This window comes from Bubalus bubalis, chromosome 20 (genome assembly GCF_019923935.1).
Source record: "Bubalus bubalis isolate 160015118507 breed Murrah chromosome 20, NDDB_SH_1, whole genome shotgun sequence".
In the NCBI taxonomy this organism is placed as follows: Eukaryota; Metazoa; Chordata; class Mammalia; order Artiodactyla; family Bovidae; genus Bubalus; species Bubalus bubalis.
In genome coordinates this window covers 46,028,894-46,055,302 of record NC_059176.1, presented here as the reverse complement: position 1 = coordinate 46,055,302, position 26,409 = coordinate 46,028,894, and the positions used below count along the sequence as shown (strand labels likewise).

General features: G+C 42.7%; 1 protein-coding gene across 4 annotated transcripts in view; it reads right to left on the bottom strand.

Moving 5' to 3' along the window:
- EFL1 (elongation factor like GTPase 1) overlaps positions 1-26,409 on the bottom strand; it is a 113,343-nt gene that overhangs the window by 78,006 nt on the left and 8,928 nt on the right. For 3 of the 4 annotated variants that reach the window (XM_025271517.3, XM_025271520.3, XM_025271518.3), the window contains exons 5-14: positions 25,680-25,813; positions 23,675-23,812; positions 21,870-22,084; positions 14,815-14,938; positions 12,255-12,331; positions 11,398-11,534; positions 9,798-9,920; positions 6,190-6,289; positions 428-579; positions 11-177 (exon numbers count right to left, since the gene is read on the bottom strand). In XM_025271517.3, the coding sequence (XP_025127302.3) occupies positions 11-177; positions 428-579; positions 6,190-6,289; positions 9,798-9,920; positions 11,398-11,534; positions 12,255-12,331; positions 14,815-14,938; positions 21,870-22,084; positions 23,675-23,812; positions 25,680-25,813 (1,367 nt within the window). The remainder of the gene's footprint in view (positions 1-10; positions 178-427; positions 580-6,189; positions 6,290-9,797; positions 9,921-11,397; positions 11,535-12,254; positions 12,332-14,814; positions 14,939-21,869; positions 22,085-23,674; positions 23,813-25,679; positions 25,814-26,409) is intronic. The other variant, XM_025271522.3, reaches the window with a different exon arrangement.

Here is a 26,409-nt window from a genome sequence, read left to right as displayed (position 1 = left end):
CTGTTCTTACCTGCTGCAAAAACTCAAGAGGACTGTATTTGGGTCCAAGGACAAAAATTCTCTTTCCTCTTCGCGCCACTCCACTGAACACTCGAGCGAAGGCGATAAAAGACTCCTGCTGGCTTCCTTCCGGGGGCACGGGTTTGGGGGTCTCACTTTCCACCCCCAGCTCATCACCTGCCAGAAACAGAAGGACCATGAGTGCCCAGATGCTCTCTGCATCCAGGAGCTGCTGAGAAACAGAGAGGGGACAAGGAAGACACTGTTGTTAGCTGAGACTGAGCAAGGAAACACCAAGGATAGAAGTATATTGATGAAAGCTACCTTCAAAGCTAAAAGCTCAAGAGCAGAAGGATGAGTGTTCCAAGTCTGGCAGAAACCCCATCCGTATCACTGAGGATGGGGAAACTACTGAGAAAAGCTGTACCTTTTGGCTCTTCTCTCTGTGGACTCACTTCAAGGCCGCCTGCATCTTGGGTGGGCTCCATGGGTGCCTGGCCCTGTGCTGCTGCCAACTTCTCCGCATGCCTTCGTCTTGCACGCTCTCGCCTCTCAGCAATCTCCTCCTGAGTGAGAGGTCTACAGGACACCACAGACATGTTAACACCTGGCCACAGCAAAGATCTCAGTCTGTTCCAGCCAAGAAACAGCTAGTATTAACATGGACAGCAAGGAGATCAAACCAGTCAATCTTAAAGGAAATCAACCCTGAATATTCACTGGAAGGACTGATGCTGAAGCTCCAGTATTCTGGCCACCTGATGCAAACAGCCAACTCGTTGGAAAAGACCCTGATGCTGGGAAAGATAGAGGGCTGGAAGAGAAGGGGACAACAGAGGATAAGACGGTTGGGTGGCATCACTGAGTCAAGGACATGAGTTTGAGCAAACTCTGGGAGACAGTGAAGGACAGAGAAGCCTGGCGTGCTGCAGTCCACAGGGTTGCCAAGAGTTGGACACGACTTAGTGACTTGAACAACAATGTGGCTGGAGAAGACGGTGGTTGGTCCTCAGTCCCTTCCTGGTGGAAAGTTTCTCCGAGTTCTCTCATTCACTGCAGTGAGAGAAGAGAAGGCCTATCACGCTTTCTCTCGGAACACCGCTGCTGCTGCTTAGTCACTCAGTCGGTCGGACTCTTTATGGCCCCATGGACTGTAGCCTGCCAGACTCCTCTATCCAAGGATTTCCGAGCCAAGAATACTGGAGTGGGTTGTCATTCCCTCCTCCACTGGGAACGCTGGGTCCCCAGCTCCTGTGAGCTTATGAAACGACATGCAAGAGCCCGTGTCCCCACAGTCACACACAACAGCATGGAACCTTTCTCAGGCACCCATGCTCCTCCTCCGTAGGGCCAACGGCCCAAAAGAAAGGGAATCAGTAAGATACCACAGCTCGGAATACTCGAACAGAGAGAGAAGCAGATGACCTCAGTAAGAAACTGAGCTTTTCTCCATGAAAGTAGGAAAATACACCTCCATGGGGAACTAGGGTCCAAGAGGAAGGGCCAGGCCGAATGCTGGCAATTCAGGCCTGACAGAAGGTCCAACGGTGATTATCAGTCACGGTGTCAGACCCGAGTTCCACCAGAGAAAGGGTGTGAGTGCACATGTGTGAGTGTTTGCTGGGGGCTCACCTAGGGGGTGGGCCACCTTGCTTGATCCTGACACGTTGTGCCCGCCTCCTCTACCGCCCCCCAACTTTGGTACTATGACTCCTGCTTCACGCCTCCATCTCTGGCTGACGACCTCATCTCCCATCCCGCCATTCCCCTTCCCCTTCTCTCTCCTGGAAGCCACTCAGATGGCCGTACCGAGAGTGCACTGGTCCCGTGCGTGCTACATGCCACGTGCTCCTAGAGGTCCTAACGTCAGGTGCCCCAATCCCCTTCCTACATTACGTGGGCTGCCCCACACGTGAGTCACCAGCTGTCCACTGCTATCCTCTTCAGACACCCACCTGCTCGACAAGACCTCCCTCCAGGACTGGACATCACTTCTATTCCCTTAGCACCTGCCCCTTGAAATGGATGAATTTGGTTCTAGGACTCGGCCCCTTCTAGTCAGACCCACCCCAATGTAGGAGGCAGGGCTGTGCCATCAGATACAAAAATGAAAAGGGAGCGACCTTTGAGGATGGCTTGCTCAGGGTTGTCGGGAAGTCACATCTGCTGGCATAAGCTCCTCTCCACTGGAAGCTCTCAGTGTTAAAGGTCTTTCATACACAGGATGAAATTTCTAGGCTCTTGTTCTGTCTTCTGGAGCAACACCCAACAAACGTACTCCCCTCTCCTCGCCTTTCAATCATCTGCCCTCACACCCTTCCCCTCGCCCTTCTCTCCTTCAGGCTACACACTCCAGCTGCCCTGTCAATCAACCCTTACATAACATATCTTGCTTCTAGACTTTTTATAAGAGTATCTGAAAAGTATGAATTAACCTATGGCTGATTCTTGTTGATACATGACAGAAAACCACAAAATTCTGTAAAGCAATTATCCTTCAACTACAAATTTAAAAGAATATATAAACATGGAATACCTTATTATCACTATAAACAGGGAGGTTAAAAAAAAACAAAAACTGATGCACTGGTTAGCGCAAAGAGAAATGGTCTCTTCCAATGGGCTTATCAGTTCAGCTGAGTTCAGTCAGTAAGTCCTGTCTGACTCTTTTCGACCCAAGGACTGCAGCACACCAGGCTTCTCTGTCCATCACCAACTCCTGGAGCTTGCTCAAACTCATGTCCATTGAGTCAGTGATGCCATTCAACTATCTCATCCACTGCCGTCCCCTTCTCCTCCTGCCTTCAATCTTTCTCAGCATCAGGGTCTTTTCCAATGAGTTAGCCCTTCGCATCAGGTGGCCAAAGGATTGGAGCTTCAGCTTCAACACCAGTCCTTCCAATAAATATTCAGGACTGATTTCCTTTAGGATGGACTGGTTTGATCTCCTTGCAATCCAAGGGACTCTCAAGAATCTTCTCCAACACCACAGTTCAAAAGCATTAATTCTTCGGCGCTCAGATTTCTTTATGGTCCAACTCTCATATCCATACATGACTACTGGAAAAACCATAGCTTTAACTAGACATGCTTTTGTTGGCAAAGTAGTATCTCTGCTTTTAATATGCTGTCTAGGTTGGTCATAGCTTTTCTTCCAATGAGTGTCTTAATTTCATGGCCACAGTTACCATCTGCAATGATTTTGGAGCCCAAGAAAATAAACTACTTTCACAACTATGGCACAGACATTGTGTTAATCACTCTGCACATATTATTGAAATATACTTATCCAAACAATTATATGACACAGGTATTCTTACTCCTGTTTTACAAATAAGAACTGGAGCCTTAGGAGAATTACACAACTCGACCCAGAGTCACATGGACAATAAACAGAGGAGCCGTAATTCAGAGCCAGATCTGACTCCAAATTCCATGCTCATCATCTGTGGCTATACTCCCCCATTCAGAAGGAATTAGAAATGATAAAATCATCACATTAAGTAAATGTGGTTTTATTGTAGCTTTGGTTAAGAAAGAAGCGTATCTGTTCACATATATTAAATCCTCATTTTGTCAGAGCTCGTAACAACATTTACATTCATGAAGTTAACATCAAATGTAGAGTCTTGCTGTCCATCAACTTATCTATCCATCCACCCAGCTGACACTTGCTATGGGTCAGGCACTGCTGTGAGCGCTGGGAGTGGTGACACAGGTAAACAGAGCAGACAGAAGAGAAGGCAGCAAGGTTTTATTTGAAGAACCCATTGTGTCAATTAGTATTTACTGAGAATAAACAGGAATTCACTTGCAAGAGAACCGAGCTCTACTAGTCCAGGAACGTCTGTGGGTGCTGACTTGTTGAGGCTGAAGCGGAGCTAACTGTGGATGACAGTGCTGAGGGGACAGCAGTGACCAAGAGTAGAGGTGAAGGTGACCAGAGGTGAGAATGCAGACTGGGGAGGTGAGGCTGGAGAAGAAAGGAAAGAGGCGACAACACTAAACCACCCACCCTCAGGATCCAAGCTGAAGATCCGCGCCCTGGCCTCTGTGGAGCTGGCTGCAGGGGTGGGCTGGGGAAGAGACAGAGAGAGGGCTGAGGAGCAGGCTGCAGCCGGTGCTGCCAGTAACCACAGCGCCAGGGAGCTGAGATGACGGGAACTAAGGGAGCAAGGAGTGCAGTTTCTGTCTGAACATCACATCCTGTTACTATAAGAAACTGGTTCTTAAGAAGGAACCCAAAGCAGCAGACTTAGGGATTTGGGGGGAGAGGAACTGCCTGAAAACCTCCTAGCAGGATCTTACTTAACAGGCACTTAAGCATTCAGTAAGAATTTCTGATAGGAGTACTGGAGAAGATGGTGGTTGAGAATGGTCAGAGCAAAGGCCCAGAATCTAAAAAAGGGCAGGCAGGCTGGAAGGCTGTTGTTGAGATCTAGCGGTGGAGATTAACAAGCTGCACAGATGATGGAGGCCAGATCCCACTGTGAAGTGGACACCCATAGGCTGTCCAGCTGGACAGATGCAAATTCACATACTCTTCTGGCCTCCTTCTAGCTATGTGACCTTGAGCACACTCAGTTCAGTTCAGTCACCCCGTCCTGTCTGTCTCTCTGTGACCCCATGGACTGCAGCACCCCAGGACTCCCTGTCCATCACCAACTCCCGGAGTGTACCCAAACCCATGCCCATTAAGTCGGTGATGCCATCCAACCATCTCATCCTCTGTCATCCCCTTCTCCTCCTGCCTTTAATCTTCAATCAGCATCAGGGTCTTTTCAAATGAGTCAGCTTTTCGCATCAGGTGACCAAAATACTGGAGTTTCAGCTTCAGCATCAGTCCTTCTAATGAATATTTAGGACTGATTTCCTTTAGGATGGACTGGCTGGATCTCCTGGCAGTTCAAGGGACTCTCAAGAGTTTTCTCCAACACCACAGTTCAAAAGCATCAATTCTTTGGCGCTCAGCTTTCTTTATAGTTCAACTTTCACACCCATACATGACTACTGGAAAATCCATTACTACTTCATCTTTTTAAGGCCTCTTAACTTCCTCAGGTTAGACTGAAACAGTAAATACTTGCACTGCAGAACTACTGTTAGATTTAGACAGCATAATCAACAGTGAGGCAGAAATATTATAAGCTTGATAAACTGGAGCCAATTATTAGTGCTGTTACCATTATTATTTAGAACCTAAAAGAGCAAGATTTGAGATGCTGCCTGAGGCACCAGGCCCTTAAGAAATACTATTGATTTATATTCTTTCTCTCAGGTTATTTGAAATATTCCCACACAGAAAGGTTCCAGAATAGATGTGGATAGTAAAGAAGAGGAGCCTTCAAACTCCTGGGTAGAGTGAATCTTTTCACTCCAGACACCAAGATCCTGAAGGGAGAATGGCAAGTGGACTGGCCAAGTTAGACACTGGGACAGCGGAGCCAGCTAGGAGGCTAATGCCATGATTCCCACAAGGAACGACTGGGATCTAATCACTTATACTAGTGGGGGAGGAGGACCCGTACCAGTTCATACGATGTAGAAGAGATTCTCCAAGACTTCAGAAACTTGAGAAAGGATCCGTCTCCCACGGTTGAACTCCACCCCTCTCTCTCCACACACACACACAATACACACAAAGATCGGCGAGGCACTCACACATTCAAAAATCTCTAGTGAAGCAGACAGACAGGCTGAGATGAGAACTTGTCTGACGTTCAACAATTGTTAACCATGGCTACCACTACTCTAACTACTCTTATTCAAATTTATTCGAATTCAGGGACTTCTCTGTTGGTGCAGAGGTTCAGAGTTCACCTTCCAGTGCAGGGGATACGGGTTCGACTCCTGGTTGGGGAACTAAGATCCCACAGGCCATGGTACATCTAAGCCTGTCTGCTGCAACTAGAGAAGCCCGCATGCTGCAAAAAAGACCTGATGCAGCCAAAAAAAAAAAAACAACTTTTTTTTTTAAACATGAATTTGAATTAACAGTCCCAGAGCTGATTTCAACAACTGTTTCCTCCAGAGGGATCACAAAAAGATCAAGTACTCAGTGAAATTTACGTTCCCACAGGGGCTGCTCCACATGAGTTCCGGGCTGAGGACAGAACTGCACCTTCCCCACTGCACACCCTCCCTGCACGCCACCTCCCTGGCCCCACCTGGCTTCCCTATGATCCTTACCTTGGCTTATTCTGAGGCAAAGCCTTAGCATCAACTGCAAACATTTTGGAAACAAAGATAATAACTGGAGCGGTATCTTCACTTCCGCATTTCATAAAAGCTAAACAGACAGGAAAGAAAAATGTTACTTTAATAATCCAGGCTTTTCTGAAAACAAGAAGTTTAGAACACGGCATCATCTAAATACATAAGCAACCTATAATCTTTCACAACTATAAGAAAAATTCCATTTAGAAAAAAATAAGATTGCTAGAAAAATAGTAGAGTGAGAGCGAGAGAACCAGAAAGGGGAAAAGAAAAGCAAAACTGACAGGGTGAAGAAGAGCGGGAGGAAGTCCAGGTAGGAGATGGGCTTCACTACCCTCCAGAAGCCCTCATAACCGTTTCCAGTGGAGAGGGATAGAACTGAGGAATTTTACCAAAGGGCAATAGTCAACAAGGTAGCTTATTAATAAAATACATAATAGTAGTTTTTCCAACCCCTAAGAGAAGTTAGAAAATAAAGACAAAAATATCATGATAACAAAAAAAAAACTTAGAAATGAAGATTAAGATGCAATACTATAAAGGTATTGATTTTCCCTAAATCTATAAATTTTAACATAATTTCCTAATCAGCATATGGACATTTTTCTTAACTTACATTAAAAAAAATATTGGGTAAGGAAAAAAAAAAAACCACCACTGGTGAGTAATTTTTTAAAATCACCCTACATCAAAATAATTTGCACATAAAGAATTCAAGAGTAAAATTCAAATAAGAAAAGAAGGAAGTAAGAATTAAGTATCTATCAGAAGTCTTGCCAGGGAAAACTTTGAAAGGCTTTGAGGAACAAAGCAACACACCTTGACTCCGATTTTAACAGGCTCACCCTGGCTGCAGGCAATCAAGAACAGACTCAGGGATACTAGCTAGAAGGCTACTATACTACCCAGGTGAGAGATCACGCAAGGTTGCTTGCCCCAGGAAGGCAGAAATGGAAATGTTGAAAAGTAGTTAATTCTGGATACATATCAAAGGAAGAGTAAACAGGATTTAAAGATGGACTGGAAATAGGGGCATGAAACCAATGCGAAAATTAAGAGCACGCCATTGTCATGGGAAGCCTAGAGATTGGACAAGATGAGCAGGAGAGTGACTGCAGGTAGAAAACAGATGAGATCCAAATACCAAGCCTTGCCTGGGGCATCCCACAGTTAAAAAGTCAAGGGGATGGAGAAGAATTAGGAAAAAGATCAAGACTAAACAGCCAGCTCCAATGGCAAAGATGTGGCTTGGTTTCTTAGCCTCAAGAGGCTATTAGAAGTTCAATCTGGAGATTCCTTATGTAGAGTTCCAGCAAAACAGATTTAAAGGAGCCTACATGGTGAACTGCTATTCATGCTGAACCTATAAAAACAATCAGGCCAAGTTTAATGAAACTAAACTTATTCTGCAAACAAATGAGTCTTAATTTGGCTATACTGGGTAGAAATGAGTGACTTTAGAGAGAAAAAAATTATGTTTCAACAGAAACTATAACACACACTTGGGAATATTAGATTCTAGTTCTGTTACCATCTTTGAGGTTGTGATTTACTATCTGTAAATCCAGATCTGGGCTGGATCTTGAATTCTCCTGATTTCCTCAAATATTAGGCTATAACTTTCCAAACTAACACTGCCACTTTTTCCTCCCACTTTTGATGTGGAAATACCGAGAACCAAAGTTGCTCCTTTCCTGAAGTCCTGAAATTTGAGATAAATTTAACAGAGACCACCACACAAGAGCCCATTTGGGGGCAATATTCTGGCCCACTGTAAGCCACTCAGGAGTTTACCTGAACACTGGAGGACATCGTCAAAGACATTTCAAATTGCAAATGATACTTGACTCTAACATCTAGAAATCTGGACTGGTTGCTCCCTAGGTTCAGAAGCTGGTTTATAATTTGTTCCAACCATGAGCCTTTTTGTCTTCACAGAAATGCCTCTTAGAAATACTGGAATGCTTGCACCTTAGAAGCCTAACTTTGAGAGCCCACCTGCATTACCGCTTGCAGAAATGGATTTAAAGATGTCTAGTTAAACCTACCGGAGAAGGCAATGGCACCCCACTCCAGTACTCTTGCCTAGAAAATCCCATGGATGGAGGAGCCTGGAAGGCTGCAGTCTATCGGGTCGCTAGAGTCTGACACGACTGAGCGACTTCACTTTCACTTTTCACTTTCATACATTGGAGAAGGAAATGGCAACCCACTCCAGTGTTCTTGCCTGGAGAATCCCAGGGACGGAGGAGCCTGGTGGGCTGCCATCTATGGGGTCGCACAGAGTTGGACACGACTGAAGCGACTTAGCAGCAGCAGCAGTTAAACCTACTGTCAGGACTAAGAGACTGGCTTAATGAGACACAATCTACTAACTTGGCTTCTAGACTGCGAAACTCCACAAAGAAGGTTTAAAGGCAGAACTGCAGAAGAGCAAACTTCGCCACTCCACAAGGTGTTTCTTAAGGAGGGTTAATTTAGGCTGATTGTTTTTAAGGAGCAGAGAACTTTGGAAGTTGTTCTTTTTCTGTCCCCTTAGTTGTCTAACAAATTGAGATAAAGGGCCTGTTCCTGGAATACAACTATCACCAGAAATATGTGCAAAGAGAAGGGGCTGGTGTGGTGGGGAAATCGGCAGGGCCCAGCGATCAGAGCCCACTCTGTGGTCCAGCGAACACTCTTTGTAACCAGACTTTCACTTTTTCATTTTCCATGGCAAATGCCTTTCTCCCCTTTGAAGTTCTAAACCACTGACAGTATTTAAGGTGAGGGTTTCAGATATTTTAGCAAGTTATTCTGTTTTCCCAGGTCTCTCCCTTGTACATGTTATTAATTTCTGTTTGATTTTTCTCCTGTTTTAATAAAAAAACCGGGGTGGGGGGTGGGGGGATAAAAAGCCGGGGAGACAGGGAGACAAGGAGAAACAGGTGGAAGCCCAGAAGTCAAAGAAGAAGGGGTCTCAAGGAGGAAGGAGGGATTAACTGTGTCAAATGGTAGTGACAGATCTAGTCAGGAGGACTGGGAACTGGCTGAGAGATTTAAAAAGGAGAGTCAACCATGGGTCTGAGAACAGCAGTGATCTGAGGGCAGAGGCTGCAAATCCAACAGAACGGGAGAAAAAGAGCAGGACAGAGTGGTGCACACAGATGAATTTCATGGAGCCATATGAGGGCAGGAGCAAATGAGGCTCCCTCTCATGGAGTGAGCATGTGCGGGGCTTCTAGAGGGAACACAGACCCTGGAGTCACTGTTCCACAGGCCCAGGAGACACAGTCACCGCAGGAATGCATCCCTGGCTACCTGAGAGATGGCATAGAGCATGACGATAAGATTATGAACTGTGATCTGGGCAAAAGGGAGAGGTCTCCAGTCTCCTCACTCCACTGGCAGAGCAAAATGGCTCTGGCGAAACTGAAATGTTAGAAAACAAGGAGCAACTGGAGAAATGTTTGTGAAACTGTTTACCGGGAGAGTTGGCCATTTGGCCATTTAGCAAGCTAGCATTGAGCAAATTGGACGAGAGTAGTCTTGACTTGGGATGACCAAAAATACATTGACTGGCGTGTTCGCCTTTACCTCACCTGCTTTCAGAGCCTGGGTTTCTGGTGGGAGAGAATCAAAAGTCTGTGATCCTGCACACATCAGTTTCTCCACTCTCTCAGCTGTAATGTCGAGGGGACTAGGAAGCTTCTGACACACCATAGCTGAAGTCTGCTGTTAAGGACTCAAAAGCCTGAGCAAGTGCTCTTCACCCTGGTAGAGACTCAGACTGTGCACGAAATACTGAAGTAACAACATACGTGTACACGATGCCTGGGCTGTAAGGCAATACTCGGTAAGTCATATCTCAAAACGTGAATACAATCTCAGGGAGTTCATGGACACTCTGGAGCCCAGAAAGGGTGCTCATGGCAGATACCCTAACACTGACATCCTATGGAACAAACGAGGAGGGACCACAGAGCTTAGGAGTTTGGCCGCCTGTGACCCAGTCCTCAAAATCTTTCATACAGTTTCAGTCTCTATCAACTGGCATAAAACCACCATCAGCCGCTAGCTGCGATACAAGCAGGTCCTCCAACAGAGCGAGGTCACCGTAGGGGTCTGTGTTTATTGCAGCCCTGTGGTCCACTGTTGGCCCACTCCCCAGACACTGCACCCTCAGCCCACCCCACGGGCACTGCTAAGTACACACAGATCAATGACAAGAAGGTATTAATAGTCTAAATTCCTCTATAAAATTACTTTGGTTGGGACTTCCCTGGAGGTCCAATGGTTAAGACTTCACCTTCCAATGCAGGGGGTGTGTGTTCAATCCCTGGCCAGGGAGCTAAGATCCCACATGCCTCTCAGCCAAAGAACCAAAACGTAAAACAGAACAAAAGCAACACTGTAAAAAATTCAATAAAGATACTAAAATTGGTCCATATAACAAGTCTTTAAAAAAAAAAAACAAAGAAGATAGTCTAAATTCACCTAAAAAATGAGTTTAGTTAAGGTAAGCCACTTAAAATCAAGTCCTTTTGGAATCACGAATTTCAGAGGAAGTACGGAGAAGGCAATGGCACCCCACTCCAGTACTCTTGCCTAGAAAATCCCATGGATGGAGGAGCCTGGTAGGCTGCAGTCCATGGGGTCGCTAAGAGTCGGACACGACTGGGCGACTTCACTTTCACTTTTCACTTTCATGCATTGGAGGAGGAAATGGCAACCCACTCCAGTGTTCTTGCCTGGAGAATCCCAGGGACGTTGGGGCCTGGTGGGCTGCCGTCTATGGGTCGCACAGAATTGGACACGACTGAAGCGACTTAGCAGCAGCAGCAGCATCAACAAGGTAAAGAAAATATGGGTTAAACCAGTGATCCTAACACAAACATCTGAAGTATCTACTTCTATGCAAATCTTAGTCTAAGAGTTTTGATTTTATGGATTAAGAAACAAAAATTTAAAATGTTTTTTAAGAACATTCAGATTTGTATTAATCTTAATTAATATTAATATATTCATTTCTAAAGTATTTAATACAGTTTCATGGTAAAATATTAAATAACCCCAGAAAAAAACTTACTCTGAATTAGCATGCGTTATTTTCAGAGGACCTCCTGATGGCCAATAACACACTCTTTTTTCTTGTTTTGTCAAAACTATGATTTCATTAACAACTATTAATATAAAGGATACAAAGAACAGCTTGAGATATGGGTAGCCACTGACTGCAGATAGCATTGATCTGAACTTTAGGATCTGAATGCCGTGCCTCTCGGGCTCCGATTTTTAATCCTAAAGAAGTCACGATTTTATCAGTTTTTTCTTTGTCCCTATAGTAAACAAGAGATGGGTGGATGGGAGGCGAGGAGAAAGATTACATAAGATACAAAGGGGTAGTGAGGAAGAGAAACACAACATCACAGGACACATTTATTCCTGATGCACACTGCTTGACTATAAAAAAACAAAAATGCTGGAGGGGGGCTCCTGCCATAGGAGTAAACTGCTCAACCTCTACTTTCCACTTTCAAATGAACTTCTCTTGAAAATGTCCCATGAAGTACCATTCCACAATCGTCTTAAACATGCTATGTCAACTGGTAAAACGATTTTATAAATAAATACTAAAAGCAAAAATCATTATTCCACCACTGGAACAACTTGGAAATTTACTAAAGCAAACTTTCTTTTCCACTTGTATCGGGCAAGGTTTTTTCCCTAAGTGACTCCATGAGTGATCCTCAATATCAAGCAGCTTTTCTACTACATTTACTATTTTACTTTAAACTGAGTTTGTAAAAATCAAAGTCTGATGATTCTTCCCATCCTTTTATCTCTTTGCCTCAGCACTCTATAAAATATTTCTGTTCTGTCCCTCCCGTCATCCTGTAATTGGGTTATACATACTCCTTTAAACGGTTTCCAAGCTTGGTAATCAAAGCCTCTGTAAAGGCTTTCTTCACTTTCCCAGTCTACCTAGCTTTCAGAAGGGTAACTCGTCAAACTGCAAATTATACTGCCCAGAGATAAACAATTTATAACAGCCTTACTTTTTCAAGACAGCATCATACAAACTCCATATATTTTCCAGGATCAACTGTACAAATAAAGGTTTCTTTCCTTTTGCCTGTTTAAAAAAAAAAAAAAGGATGCATGGGTTTAAATTTTCTGAATATTTCATCAATATCTAACGTATTCATTCTTGATGTACTTTACTATCAATGCTTCATTTCTACTAGAAAATACTTATTCAACAACAAAATGGAGGAAAGTAGCTATATGAATGCTTTAAACAGCCAATAATCCACAGTCAGTTACAACTCTTCTCTTTCCGAACCGTGGACACCATGCACGAAACCACTCGGGGTGCGGGGGGGGAGGTGGATACATCACTGCAGCTGCCCTCCCATTGCCATCAAAAAGAACACACGGTACCCAAGCTGAGAGCTAAAGCTCCACTCTAAAACGTCCATGGACTTCGTTCTAAAGGAGGTTCTTAAAATATGAACGCTATTCAACTTCAAGGAAGACATTAAAAAAAACAAAACTACTATTTCTCTTACCAAACTATACAAAAATCACAGCATGAGCACTTTGAGATGGATATTCTCATAGGTACAAGAGATGGAATATAAACTGAAACCCTCTTTCTCAAGAGCTACTGGCAAGGTACTGGGAAATTAAGTCATTACTTTTGAATGACTGGTTAAAAAAAAAATTGTAAAGGCCTAAAAATGTATGCATCAAGATGCCTATCACAGCTTTACTTAAAATATCAAAATATTTGAGAAACAGAAATAAAAACTATGTTCAATCTTAGGAGAATGATTACATGAGTGATAATGATATAAGAGGGTGTTTATTACATGACAGGAATTACTCTTAAGACTTTTCTTGGATATTTCATATAATCACTCCATGAGATAAATATTACTATCTTCAATTTGCAGAGGAAAGAAACAGACAAGTGTCACAGAACTAGAAAGTGGTAGAGCTGAGATGCAAAGAGAATCTCCAACTATGCTCTTTGCTACTTCACTCCACTGGCTCCTCTTATTTTTTTTTTTTAATTTTTACAATGTTGTGTCAATGCTACTTTCTCCATTCGTCCCCCTCCCCGTCCCTGTGTCCAAAAGTCCATTCTCTACATCTGTGTCTCCATTCCTTCCCTACAAATAGGTTCATCAATACTATTTTTCTAGATTCCATATATATGCATTAATATACTATATTTTTTCTCTTTCTTACTTCACTCTGTATTAACAGGCTCTAGGTTCACAAACCTCACTAGGACTCAAATTTGTTCTTTTTTATGACAAATATTCCATTGTATAAATGTACCACATCTTTATCCATCCCTCTATTAATGGACTTCCAGGCTGCTTCCACGCCAGGGCTATTGGAAATAGTGCTGCTGTGAACACTGGGGTGTCTGTGTCTTTTTCATTTATGGTTTTCTCAGGTATATGCCCAGGAGTGGGGTTGCCAGGTCATATGGTAGATCTGTTCCTAGTTTTTAAGGAATCTACACACTGTACTGTTTATAAAGAACTTTCAGTGACAAGGGAAGATAGTCACAATAGAATGTCAAGAGGAAAAGCGGCTACATTGTATAAACAGCATTATCTCAATCAAGGAATATATGTTATCTAAACAGAAAGAATGAAAGAAATGAAAACCATACCATTAGCAGTGTTGGCCTCTGGTATTTTTTTCTTTCCTGTAGCTTTATACTAACGAATACCTTCTAAAAGGAATATACACGCTCTTCAATGAGAATACATTTATAAAATCCTTAATTTTATATTAAAAAAAAAGAGTCTTCAAGAAAGCATCCTTCCTTTGAGGCTAGGTGACTCAGCAGCCCTACAAGACCTCCACCGACAGAATGAAGTGCTCCAAGGAGCACCTGCCTCACCCATCAGCAATGCACGGTGACCAGTGTTCAATGAGGAGGCCTCGGCTGAGGCTAGGAATACAGGCCACACAGTGACGTCTACAAGATACGTCTCTTTAGGAAGGGGACACACAAATGCATGATGCAAAATATGTGTCTTCAAGTTCACTGGCCCAGGATCTGGGATTTCTGCTCCTCTTAAATAGGAAAAACAACAACAACAACACGCAGTCCTCTGATCCTGATGAAGAACTCTATTTAAGCAATACTTGGACATAAGACACATGCTGCTGCTGCTGCTGCTGCTAAGTCGCTTCAGTCATGTCCGACTCTATGCGACCCCATCGACGGCAGCCCACCAGGCTCCTCCGTCCCTGGGATTCTCCAGGCAAGAATACTGGAGTGGGTTGGCATTTCCTTCTCCAATGCATGAAAGTGAAAGTGAAGTCGCTCAGTCGCGTCCAACTCCTAGGGACCCCATGGACTGCAGCCCACCAGGCTCCTCCGTCCACAGGATTTTCCAGGCAAGAGTACTGGAGTGGGGTGCCATTGCTTCTCCATAAGACACATGAGCTTTAGCCAAATATATACAGTAGAAAATCTCCCATAAACGGACTCACATAAACTGAGGCAGATTACAAGTGTGTTACAGTGCAGGCTTTCACAGGGCAAGAATGTGACCACTGATCAATAGGGACAAGAGACCACATTACCTGATCCACCTTCATAATCTTCTTAGCCTTAGTATTTATATAATAATCTCCCCACAATGTTTTCAAAAGAACTTCCTTTCTGATGCCAGTTTTTTGACTGTAGATTTTGGCAAAGTGCTCAATTCTGAAAGAAAAGCAAGTGTTCACGTTATTAATGACAGAAATAAGTATGAGTCTAGCTAGCATTTGGGTGTTTCTGTGCCAGGTACTGTTCAACGTGCTCTGAATTCATTTCAACTCTCTTACTCAGGTACTAATTATCTCCCCCCTTTCATGGAAAAGCATAATGAAGCACGAGATATCACACAGGTAAAAAGTAAAGCTGGGATTCAAAGCCAAGCAGTCTCGCCGGTGTTCCTGTCCAACTTTCCCTACATTCATATGAATGAGAATTCGTGCTATCAATCCCTTTCTTAATTCTGCAAGCGTAAAACAAGAGGAACACTGGCCAAGGAAACAGGCTCCAGCTGTCCACTGCAACTGTGCCAACAATAAACTCCGTTTCAGCCCTTCACTGTAAGTTCCTATTGCCCATGAAGCAAATAAACCCTACAGCCGGAACCGGCCAAAAAAGGCTCTGTAGCATCTGAGATTAAACAGGAAATACATATACACTTATCTAGCTCTCTCCAGCCCTTAGAGAAACCAGATAGCAGCAGGTCTGCTCTACTGCAAACCCCAGCCAAATGTGAGCAGTCACCGGACAAATAAGGATGCTGTATATTACACCATCTGCAGTGTCTGGATAAAGGACCCCCCCTCAAAAGAAAAACTTTTTGCAGGGAACAGTATGTTCCTACACAATCTAAGCTTTGAGTCCAACTCTCAAAGTACCAGCAACTTACAAGACACCTGCTGTATTTTCCAAAGCATCCAGGGGTTAACTACAACCAAGTCCAATTGGCTGACATTCTCTTATGATAACGAAAGCCTGGTGGGAGCAGTAAGAAGCTGGAGGAGTGGAAGTTGATAATTATGGTTGGAACCAGAAATATGAAGAGCATCAGGCAGCAACTTAGAAGCAAAAAGAGACACTAGAGAAACTACTGAAGATAAAAACCCAGTGCCCCCTCTCACTGAGTCACAGGAGAGAAAAATACCCAATCAGGAAGCAAAATTCATATCACATGGTTATAAGCCATCAACGTTCTGAAAGAGCTGGCCTCAAGGGTCCTTCCCATGCAATGTAATTCACTATTTAAAGCTTTATTTCCCATTTGATCCAAAAGATATTAACTTAGTAGAGGTCTTAAAAATTTTTTCTCAAAGTTTAGTTTCTATTATATTACATTATTTATAACTTTTATATGTCAACTTTTAAATATTTTATATTTATTTGTTTATAGTGATATTAAAATATAAACTATATTATTATGCTATATGTAAATAAGTTTATACATTTACATGTTATACTGTTTCATACAAAACTTTTTATATAAGTATACACAACATGTATATAACGGGGCTTCCCTGGTGGCTAAGATGGTAAAGAATCCGCCTGCAATGCAGGAGACACAGACTCGATCCTTGGGTTGGGAAGATCCTCTGGAGAAGGGAATGGCAACCCACTCCACTATTCTTGCCTGGAGAATCTCTTGGACAGAGGAGCCTGGTGGGCTATAGTCCATGGGGTAGCAAAGAGTCAGATATGAGGGCACAACTCATGTATATAACAATACATAATTTATATATAATTTATTTATGTATGTTGTTGCTTGCTCACTCATGAATTTTTTTTTTTCTAATGAAATTTCCTTCTTTTTAAAAAACAGTATCTCCTCAACAAGGGGTACAAATATTTACTGTCACTTACTGTTCTGATCAGGCACATTCTATTCATGCTTCTAGGATTTTCTTTTTAATGTTGATTTGTGTGCTTCCCAGACTTGTATTTTCTGTTATCCTTTACAACATGTCAGATATATGTCCTATTTTTAACTCACAAAATGGTAAACACTTTAGCAAAAACTAATACTGCTAAAGAATCATAAATTAAAGTAAGACACTTGCCCATCTGCTTATAGGTCACTGTCTTCCACCCTTTTCTACTCTGTCATTTCTATACACATACCTACACATACAGACACTTATAAATCTTTGAAAATCTTGTTCTTCATCCTTTACCTTCTTTTTCATCCCCTGGTTACCACAAAAGTTGCTTATCAACATCAAACCTTTCTCCACTATTGCTCGGTGCTTTTATTCCTTTATCTGTCATTATTTACAATGACAGCTTCTAGCAGGACTTCTCCATTCTTGAGTTCTATTTTAATTCAAACAGGATTCTCAGAAAAGATCTGCAGAACATGTTTTCCAGGACTTTACGGACTCATCAATCTTTGGCCAATCCTACTGAATGAGGATGTGGCCACATATGAAATTACTGGGCCACATATGCTTTTGAGTTTGAGGTACCCAATGGGCTAATATTAATTGCAGGATTCTAAGATGCTGTGGCATGAAGAACTACTAGGAAGGGCTTTTCATCGTCTTCTCTTTCCTGTCCCTGTTGAATAGGGTTGGGCCTCAGCTCTGTTTAGCTTAACCAGAAACTATTAACAGATCGTTGTTGCCACCTACCCAAGCCACTGTGTTGCTGCTTTTTCAGAGCATATTCTCCTGGAGTAACAACTATTAACAGGACAAATTCAGGCCATACAGCCACTAGTTACGCTTCTTAATCCTGTCCCACTACATGAGAGTTCATAGAAACATTTTCTAAATTCTGAAATGTGCTCATTTCTCATGTTTTGTGACACGTGGCATTCCCTATTCACTGACATCTGAGAGGAAAATTGGAAGGAAAGGGTCTCCAGTGCTTTCATTTCCAACACCGTTTTCCCATAAGTTAACATGTCAACTAGCTGAGAACAGGCACTAGCAGATCTCCAAAGATGACATTGTCTAATACAGGGGAACTGATCTATTGACTGAAAGTAAGTTAAAAACATCCAAAGTTATGAGGGATACTGAAGTTCCCCTGATTTCATTCATTCAAATCTCTCCCCATTCCTTCTTCCATGATCAACTCCCCCTAGTTCATGAGATTTAGACTAAAATTCACATCAGATCAGATCAGATCAGTTGCTCAGTCATGTCCGACTCTTTGCGACCCCATGAATCGCAGCACGCCAGGCCTCCCTGTCCATCACCAACTCCCGGAGTTCACTCAGACTCACATCCATCGAGTCAGTGATGCCACCCAGCCATCTCATCCTCTGTCGTCCCCTTCTCCTCCTGCCCCCAATCCCTCCCAGCATCAGAGTCTTTTCCAATGAGTCAACTCTTCGCATGAGGTGGCCAAAGTACTGGAGTTTCAGCTTTAGCATCAGTCCTTCCAAAGAAATCCCAGGGCTGATCTCCTTCAGAATGGACTGGTTGGATCTCCTTGCAGTCCAAGGGACTCTCAAGAGTCTTATCCAACACCACAGTTCAAAAGCATCAATTCTTCAGTGCTCAGCCTTCTTCACAGTCCAACTCTCACATCCATACATGACCACTGGAAAAACCATAGCCTTGACTAGACGAACTTTTGAATATGCTATCTAGGTTGGTCATAACTTTCCTTCCAAGGAGTAAGCGTCTTTTAATTTCATGGCTGCAGTCACCATCTGCAGTGATTTTGGAGCCCAGAAAAATAAAGTCTGACACTGTTTCCACTGTTTCCCCATCTATTTCCCATGAAGTGGTAGGACCGGATGCCATGATCTTCGTTTTCTGAATGTTGAGCTTTAAGCCAACTTTTTCACTCTCCACTTTCACTTTCATCAAGAGGCTTTTGAGTTCCTCTTCACTTTCTGCCATAAGGGTGGTGTCATCTGCATATATGAGGTTATTGATATTTCTCCCGGCAATCTTGATTCCAGCTTGTGTTTCTCCCAGTCCAGCATTTCTCATGATGTACTCTGCATATAAGTTAAATAAACAGGGTGACAATATACAGCCTTGACGAACTCCTTTTCCTATTTGGAACCAGTCTGTTGTTCCATGTCCAGTTCTAACTGTTGCTTCCTGACCTGCATACAAATTTCTCAAGAGGCAGATCAGGTGGTCTGGTATTCCCATCTCTTTCGGAATTTTCCACAGTTTATTGTGATCCACACAGTCAAAGGCTTTGGCATAGTCAATAAAGCAGAAATAGATGTTTTTCTGGAATTCTCTTGCTTTTTCCATGATCCAGCGGATGTTGGCAATTTGATCTCTGGTTCCTCTGCCTTTTCTAAAACCAGCTTGAACATCAGGAAGTTCACGGTTCACATATTGCTGAAGCCTGGCTTGGAGAATTTTGAGCATTACTTTACTAGCATTATTATTATGAAAATAAGTACTAGAAAAGGACAAGCCCCCCACCTTGTGGCTCACTAACAAAATGCTTACCAATTAAGAAATCAATAGGTCTGACTCTCTTATATGACTGAATGAATCACTGAACTTTTTAGCTCAAAGAAACTCTTAGACATTATCCTAGACCTACATTATTATTTTTCAAATGAAGAAACTGAGGACCAGAAAGTTGATAAAGGTAAGTCATCAACTACATATGAAAACTACAAATGTTCAGGTTTGTTAACTTCCATTTTCACTATAATCCATTATCTGAATGTATTTAAGTCTGATATGATCTTTATAGTAAACCAAGGAATCTATAATTTATTACAAACTAACACAAAAAATTTACAGTATTATAATTTATTGTGCTGCCCCAGGCAAATGTGTTCAGTCAAAATGACGTTGAAGAATAAGTTCCTGTAAAAAGGGAGATGAGAAATAACCAAGGTTGGTTTCACCTGGTCCCTTATTCCTGGTTCTATTATCCCCACAAACTGTATGAAAGGTTAAGCCCACAACTAAAGTAAATTTCATTATATCCCACAACTGTTTATCCAAGTCAAAGACATTTTTTCTCAAGGTAAAAAAATCCTTTGAATTTTCTGATTCCACGAGTAAGCAACGGTTGTGGTTAGAACTGTAATCAATTACCTAGCACATTCAACACTGCTATCACTACTACTTGGCCTGAGCATGTACATATCCAGAAGGGCAATGAGAGGAACAAGGGTCCCAATATTCCACAGTGAAGATCCCACAGAAGTACCATGGTGAGAAAGCATGAATTTCACTGCCAGGCAGTCTTTAAACTTAACAGCAGCTCTGCCACTCAGTGGCTGGGTGATGTTTAAGAATCATCACATCATCTTCACTGCAGCATTACTGACAATAGCCAAGGTATGGAAACCACGTAAGTGTCCATTCACAGATGAAAGGATAAAGTGGTGTGCACGTGCATGCACACGCACACACACACACGAATAGTATTCAGCCATAAAAAAGAATTCAAACTTGTCATGGATAGACCTCGAGAGCATTAGGAGATATGTCAGATGGAGAAAGACAAGAACAAATACTGCATGATCTCACTTACACATGCAGAAGCTTTAAAAAACAAAACCAAAAAAACAAGCACCTTACAGATACAGAGAACAGATTGGTGGTTGCTAGAGGCAAGGAGTAGAGGGTTGGCAAAATGGTTGAAGGGGGTCAAAAGGTACAAACTTCCAGTTATAAAATAAGTCATAGGATGCAATGTATAGAGCATGGCAAGTAAAGTTAGTAACATTGCATTGTGTAACAGAAAGTTAAGAGTCAAAGCTAAAAATCCTCATCACACACACACATAAATTTTCTAACTATGTAGTGTGACGGAAATTAGACTTACTGTAGTGATCATCTATATACAAATATAAACAAATATTTACACAATATGTACAAAGATAGATTACATTGTATACTTGAAATCAATAGAATGGTATATGTCGATTATACCTGAACAAAAACAAAGTGGGCAAAGAACATGAAAAGACATTTCACCCAAGAGGATATATAGATGACAGATCAGCTCATGAAAAGGTTCAACCTCAGAAGCTGTTGCTGCCACTGCTGCTAAGTCACTTCAGTCGTGTCCGACTCTGTGCGACCCCATAGACGGCAGCCCAGCAGGCTCCCCCGTCCCTGGGATTCTCCAGGCAAGAACACTGGAGTGGGTTGCCATTTCCTTCTCCAATGCATGAAAGTGAAAAGGGAAAGTGAAGTCGCTCAGTCTGTCCGACTCTTCGTGACCCCATGGACTGCAGCCTACCAGGCTCCGCCGCCCATGGGATTTTCCAGGCAAGAGCACTGGAGTGGGGTGCCATTGCCTTCTCCAGAAGCTGTTAGGAAAATGCAAATTAAAACCATAACAGCACATCAGTATATATCCAGCAGAATGGCTAAAAAAAGAAAAGACAGAAACAGTGATGATACCAAATGAGGGTTAAGATGTGGAGAAATGGATCACCACACACTGCTGGTAGGAATATGGTATACCTACTCTGGAACAATTTGATAGTTTCTTTAAAAATCAAACATATAACAACCCCAGGACTCAGCAAATGCACTTCCAGGCATTCATCCCAGAGAAATGAAAACTTCTGTTCACATAAACACCTACACATGAATGCTTATAGCAGCTTGACTCACAGTAGCCCCAAACGAGAAAAAACCCAGACGTTCTTCAATGGGTAAATATTTAAACCAACTGTGGTACAACCAATATCATGGAATAGGACTCGACAATGAAAAGGAAACCACCAGTGATGCACGCAACAATTTAGAGAAGTCTCCAGAAAACGATGCTGAAAAAAATCCAATCTAGAAAACATTCTATGTGGTTCAAGTGCATTTCTATAACATTCTTGAAGTGACAAGTTATAGAAATGCAGGACAGCTAGTCGTTAAGGAGCAGCTGAGAGTGGGACGGAAGTAGGTGTTGCTACGTTAGTGCAACGCAAAGGTGCTCTGTGGCGATGGATTGTATCCATGTTAATAGCCCAGCTGCGATGTTACACCACAGTTCTGCATGACAGTACCTCTGGAGGGACACTGGGGAAAGAAGAGAACGCTCCTGTATTCTTTCTTACGACTGTACGTGAATCTATGACACCTCAAGATAAAAAGTTTAATTAAAGCACCAGTTGTATACAGAATCCACAGAGATTTCATTAGAGTCAAAAACTTACCCAAAGCCCCACCCATCTATCGCACTTGTAAACACCACATTCCCCTGGTCAGGTGAGAAGTACAGGTGCGAGTCATCTGTGTCCTCCAAGCCGGTGCTCCAGTCATACACCTGCTCTCCTTGTTCAGAATTCGGGTTCACCTGGGATTCAGCCTCTCTCTCCGCTCTTTCTTCTAGCACTTTAGAAGTAAAAAGAGTTCCTGTGAGTGCATTAATCTAGGAGAGATGGCAAAATAGCAGAAGGTCATTCGGATGCATGGCATGTCCATGACAGGAGACACATTGTCTAACCCTCGTTAAATCTAGACTCCTAAGTCACAGTCTGAACTCCTATGAAGCCCAAGAGGATGGAACTGACGTTTACAGCAATCACTAACTTACATGTTATCAGCCACTTATTTCAATACCCAGTAAGACTAAATCGTCAGGCTTTTGGAAGGTTATTTCTTTTTTTAATGCAAACACTGATCTGTCATATCTTCAATTTGTTTTTCAGTATGAGGGCCAGGTGTCACTAGAACTCCTGGTTTCCAAGCCCCACAGTCTGAGTTTATGACTTTTGTCAACTCCCTCTCTGTTTCTCATGTCAGATGTTTGAACTGTTCACCCCTCTCTTCAGGCTCTCTTCCTGACCTCTAAGCTCCAAAGATTCTCACTCCTAGGTGACCAATCTTATTTCCTACCTCAGAGAGAAAACAAAATCTACTGTTGAAGGATCCTGCAGGCTCCCCATCATCCAACTTGTAAGTCCATCTCCACAAACACTGCTGGTTCTCCTCCTTTCACGGCAGGGCAGGAGTATCCACCTGTTCTGTGCCTGACTGTCTCTTCAGGGAACTGGATCCAATGACCCAGACTTTCTCACTGCTCTACCTTTATCATTTCCTTCCTGTAGCAAACAAACATTCTCAACGTGGCCTCATCAATGGTGCCCCACTGTCTTGAAAAAGACATTTCAAACCTCCACACATGTCATACAAGGTTCACCAGAATCAAAGCTGTATTCCTTTCTACTCCCACCTCTTATCACTACTGTACTTGATCTAGTTCTTCAATTGTAACCAATAATTTACATTTTTTGAATGAAACTTGTACCATGTTTTTTCTTTTCTTTATATGACTCTGTATATCTTATTTCTTCTCTCTTGAAGGCCTCTGCCATAATTCTCCCTTGGCACACATTACCTTTCTTCCATCTCAAGACTCCTATTATAAGACTCTCCCTACTCTCCCCTTCCTATTGACCCATTCTGGGTGAGGCAGGCCTCATTTATGTTCTCAAATCATATTTAGGGTTTGTCTCATTGTTCTCCAAACATCTTTTACATGTTTTTCTCCCCTAACCCACTGTGAGATCTTTGAAGATAGGGACTTTGACCTGTCTGTCTTTACAGTCACAATCCTTAGCATGAAGTAAACCTTCAAGAACTCATTTATTCAACATACAGTTATGGTAATGTCTGCTGAATAAATCAATGAATGAAAGCTTTGGTAAAATTTCACCCAAATACAGGTAATAAAAAAAGCCAAAGAGTTTCCTAATACTGGCTTCACTTAAAAACCCAACCACAAGACTTTAAACAAAAAAACATTAAGACCTACTGTCCACGTTTTCTATCCCAGGATGCCCCCAGGAGATGGAGGCGACTCCTGAGACGCTGCTAGCTCTACTGCCTGTGCTGCGGTGTGACGGCTCCAACACACGGGGGGATTTTCCGCAGCAAAGCCTAAACCCAACCTAGCAACTTCCTTACAACTCTCCTTTGAGCCACAGTTTTTAAAGTACTGAAATAAAGGATAAAATACCTGTTCTAATATATTCTTGAGGTGAGAGTAGGCCTCCTGTGGGGTGAATTTCAGTTCCACTATCAAGCGATCTATCTTATTGATCACTAAAACCGGACGGATGTTTTCGAGCCAGGCTTGCCGCAGAACTGCCTGTGTCTGATTAAAACAGAAAAGAAAATGTAAACCTCATGATTTAAATTAAAGCACATTAGAAAATCCTGATTAGTAAGTAGCTTATTTTCGTGCTCCTCTATCACATACAACTCAGACCATGCCAGTCAGACACAGTCAAAAATATATAAGACAGAAGCAAAGAACTGCAGGCAGGAAACTGTTCTTGCCTTTACGGAACTGACAATTTATTTAAGAAGGATAAATAAAAATTGTGTACAAGATAGTAAGAGTTTTGTGAAATTAAACACATACGAAAATACACACAGTTTGTTGAATAATCATTAAAAAAAAAACCACTCATGCTATAACACACAGGTGGAAAAACAGAGTATGTCCCCAGACGCTCCCTGTGTACACTTTCCTGATCAGAAACCACTTCTTAGCATTAACCACTATTCAGCTGCTTTGAGGTCACGTCTGTTAATTTAACTTAACTTGTCAGGACACTCAGCACACTACATAGACTAAGGTTTTGCTTCTCTAGATGCAGGGCCTGTGCGCTTACAGGAAATCAGAGAAGTTACAGAACACGTACATCTTGCTGGAATGATCAGATTTTCTCCATTTCTATGAGAAAACCTCATTTCATTGTGCTCTGCTTTACTGTGTATCATAGATGCTGCTTTTTTTTCTTTTAACAAACTGAAGGTTTGTGCAACTCTGCATCAAGCAAGTCTACTGGCGTTCCAATAGCATTTGTTCACTTCTTGTTGTTCTGTGATTTCCGTAATTCTCACGGTACTTTACATTTTTAATAATTAATATAGTTGTTGTGATCTGCCATCAGTGATCTTTGATGTTACTATTACAACTCAATGAAGGGTCAGAAATGGTTAAGTATTTTTTAGCAATAGAGTATTGTTTTAATCAAGATAGGTACCTTTTTTTGGACATGACGCTATTGCATACTTAAGAGACTTCAGTACAGTATAGACATAACCTGAATATTCACTGGGGAACCAAAAAGTCACGTGACCTGCTTTACTGCAATATTCACTTTACTGCAGTGGCTCAGGACCAAACCTGAAATATCTCCGAGGTACGCCTGTAACGTAAGCTTTCTGCTCTTCTTTTTAAAAATCATTAAAACAAACGATGGTACAAGAAGCAGGACACAAAGGTGACAACATTTTTAAAGAAAAAACGTAAGGTTTCACAGAAAAATTATTTTAAAAACTGAGATTAGAAAGCCACTCTGAGTTTCATGCTGACCAGAGCTGTATGTTCCCTCTGGCCTTAGGGAGAACTATTTGAACTTTGGTGGGAAAGGTAAGAAAGTGCAGATTAAGAATCTGGAAGAGGAAGAGAGAGGAGGAAGGGAGAGAGGGAGAGAGGGGGAGAGGGGGAGGGGGGGGAGGGGGAGAGAGAGAGAGAGAGAGAGAGAGAGAGAGAGAGAGAGAGAGAGTGTGTGTGTGTGTGTGTGTGTGTGTGTGTGTGTGTGTGCGTGCGCGCGCGCGCCTGCAGAGTGAGAAACCAACAGAAAAGACTCACCCACGTAGGGGAGAAGCAGCTCAGAATTTCACTGTCAACAACCCCTCACGGCTGAGAGACTCTTTCACTGGAGGAAAGCCCCCAGAGCCCCCTGCATGCGTCTCTCATGTCCACTGAGTCCCTCTCCCAGAGAATACCACAGGCATGTCAAAGGACCTTAAGTCATTCTCTCTAATATCCCTTCAGAACCCGGGTGACTTAACTCCACCACAGGCTGGAACACTATGGAATGTGAAATGGAAACTAGCTTTCTGGTGTCACAGAGAGTCTAAAGTGCCACAGCGTCATTGATGGCCAGGGCCTCCTCTCCCCCTGCCTTCTCTAACTAGTTAAACATTTCCAGGCGACCATCCACTACCTGCGGGCAGACCCCTTCCACAGCGTCCACCACGATGATGCACCCGTCACAGATGCGAACAGCCGTGGACACTTCTGAGGAGAAATCCACGTGGCCTGGAGAGTCTATTAGGTTAATCAGGTACTCCTCATCGCCTGAAATGAGATTTGAAAACACATATTGAGCAGCGCAGGTATGCAACCCTCCTCCTCAGGCAATTGAGAGCAGGAGAGCTTCTAAGAAATGACTGAAGAAATGCTCTGTCACATAAAACAAAAGCTGTGAGGTTCTCTAAACCATTCATCATTTTCATAGCCCAACCCTTCACTTCATTTTAGCTTTCATGCTAAAGCTCCCAAAAGGGAAGAGATTTACCCAAGGTCACAAAAGCAGTCACAAGTCAGAAACATACCCAGGTCTATCTACCAGCTTAGTCACTTCCTGTAAAGGTCACAGGTGCCTCTAGACTTTGCAACTGGGGAAACAACACTTGTCTGTTCATCTGGCTCAGAATCAGAATAAGAAACCCTGGAGTGAGAAAAGACTGATGTTCACTGCCTGGAACCCATGTAAATGTCCTAAGCCTCTGCAATCTACTTGGAAATTCTCTATGTTCATATGACCCTAGACAGAAAGTCAGAGATCAAGGACCAACTATGTTTCACCCAATTTCACACTGCTAACATGTGCCATTATCGTAAAGCACAGGGCCTGCTGTCAGAGCCACTGAAGGAGTAAGAGCGGTACACTT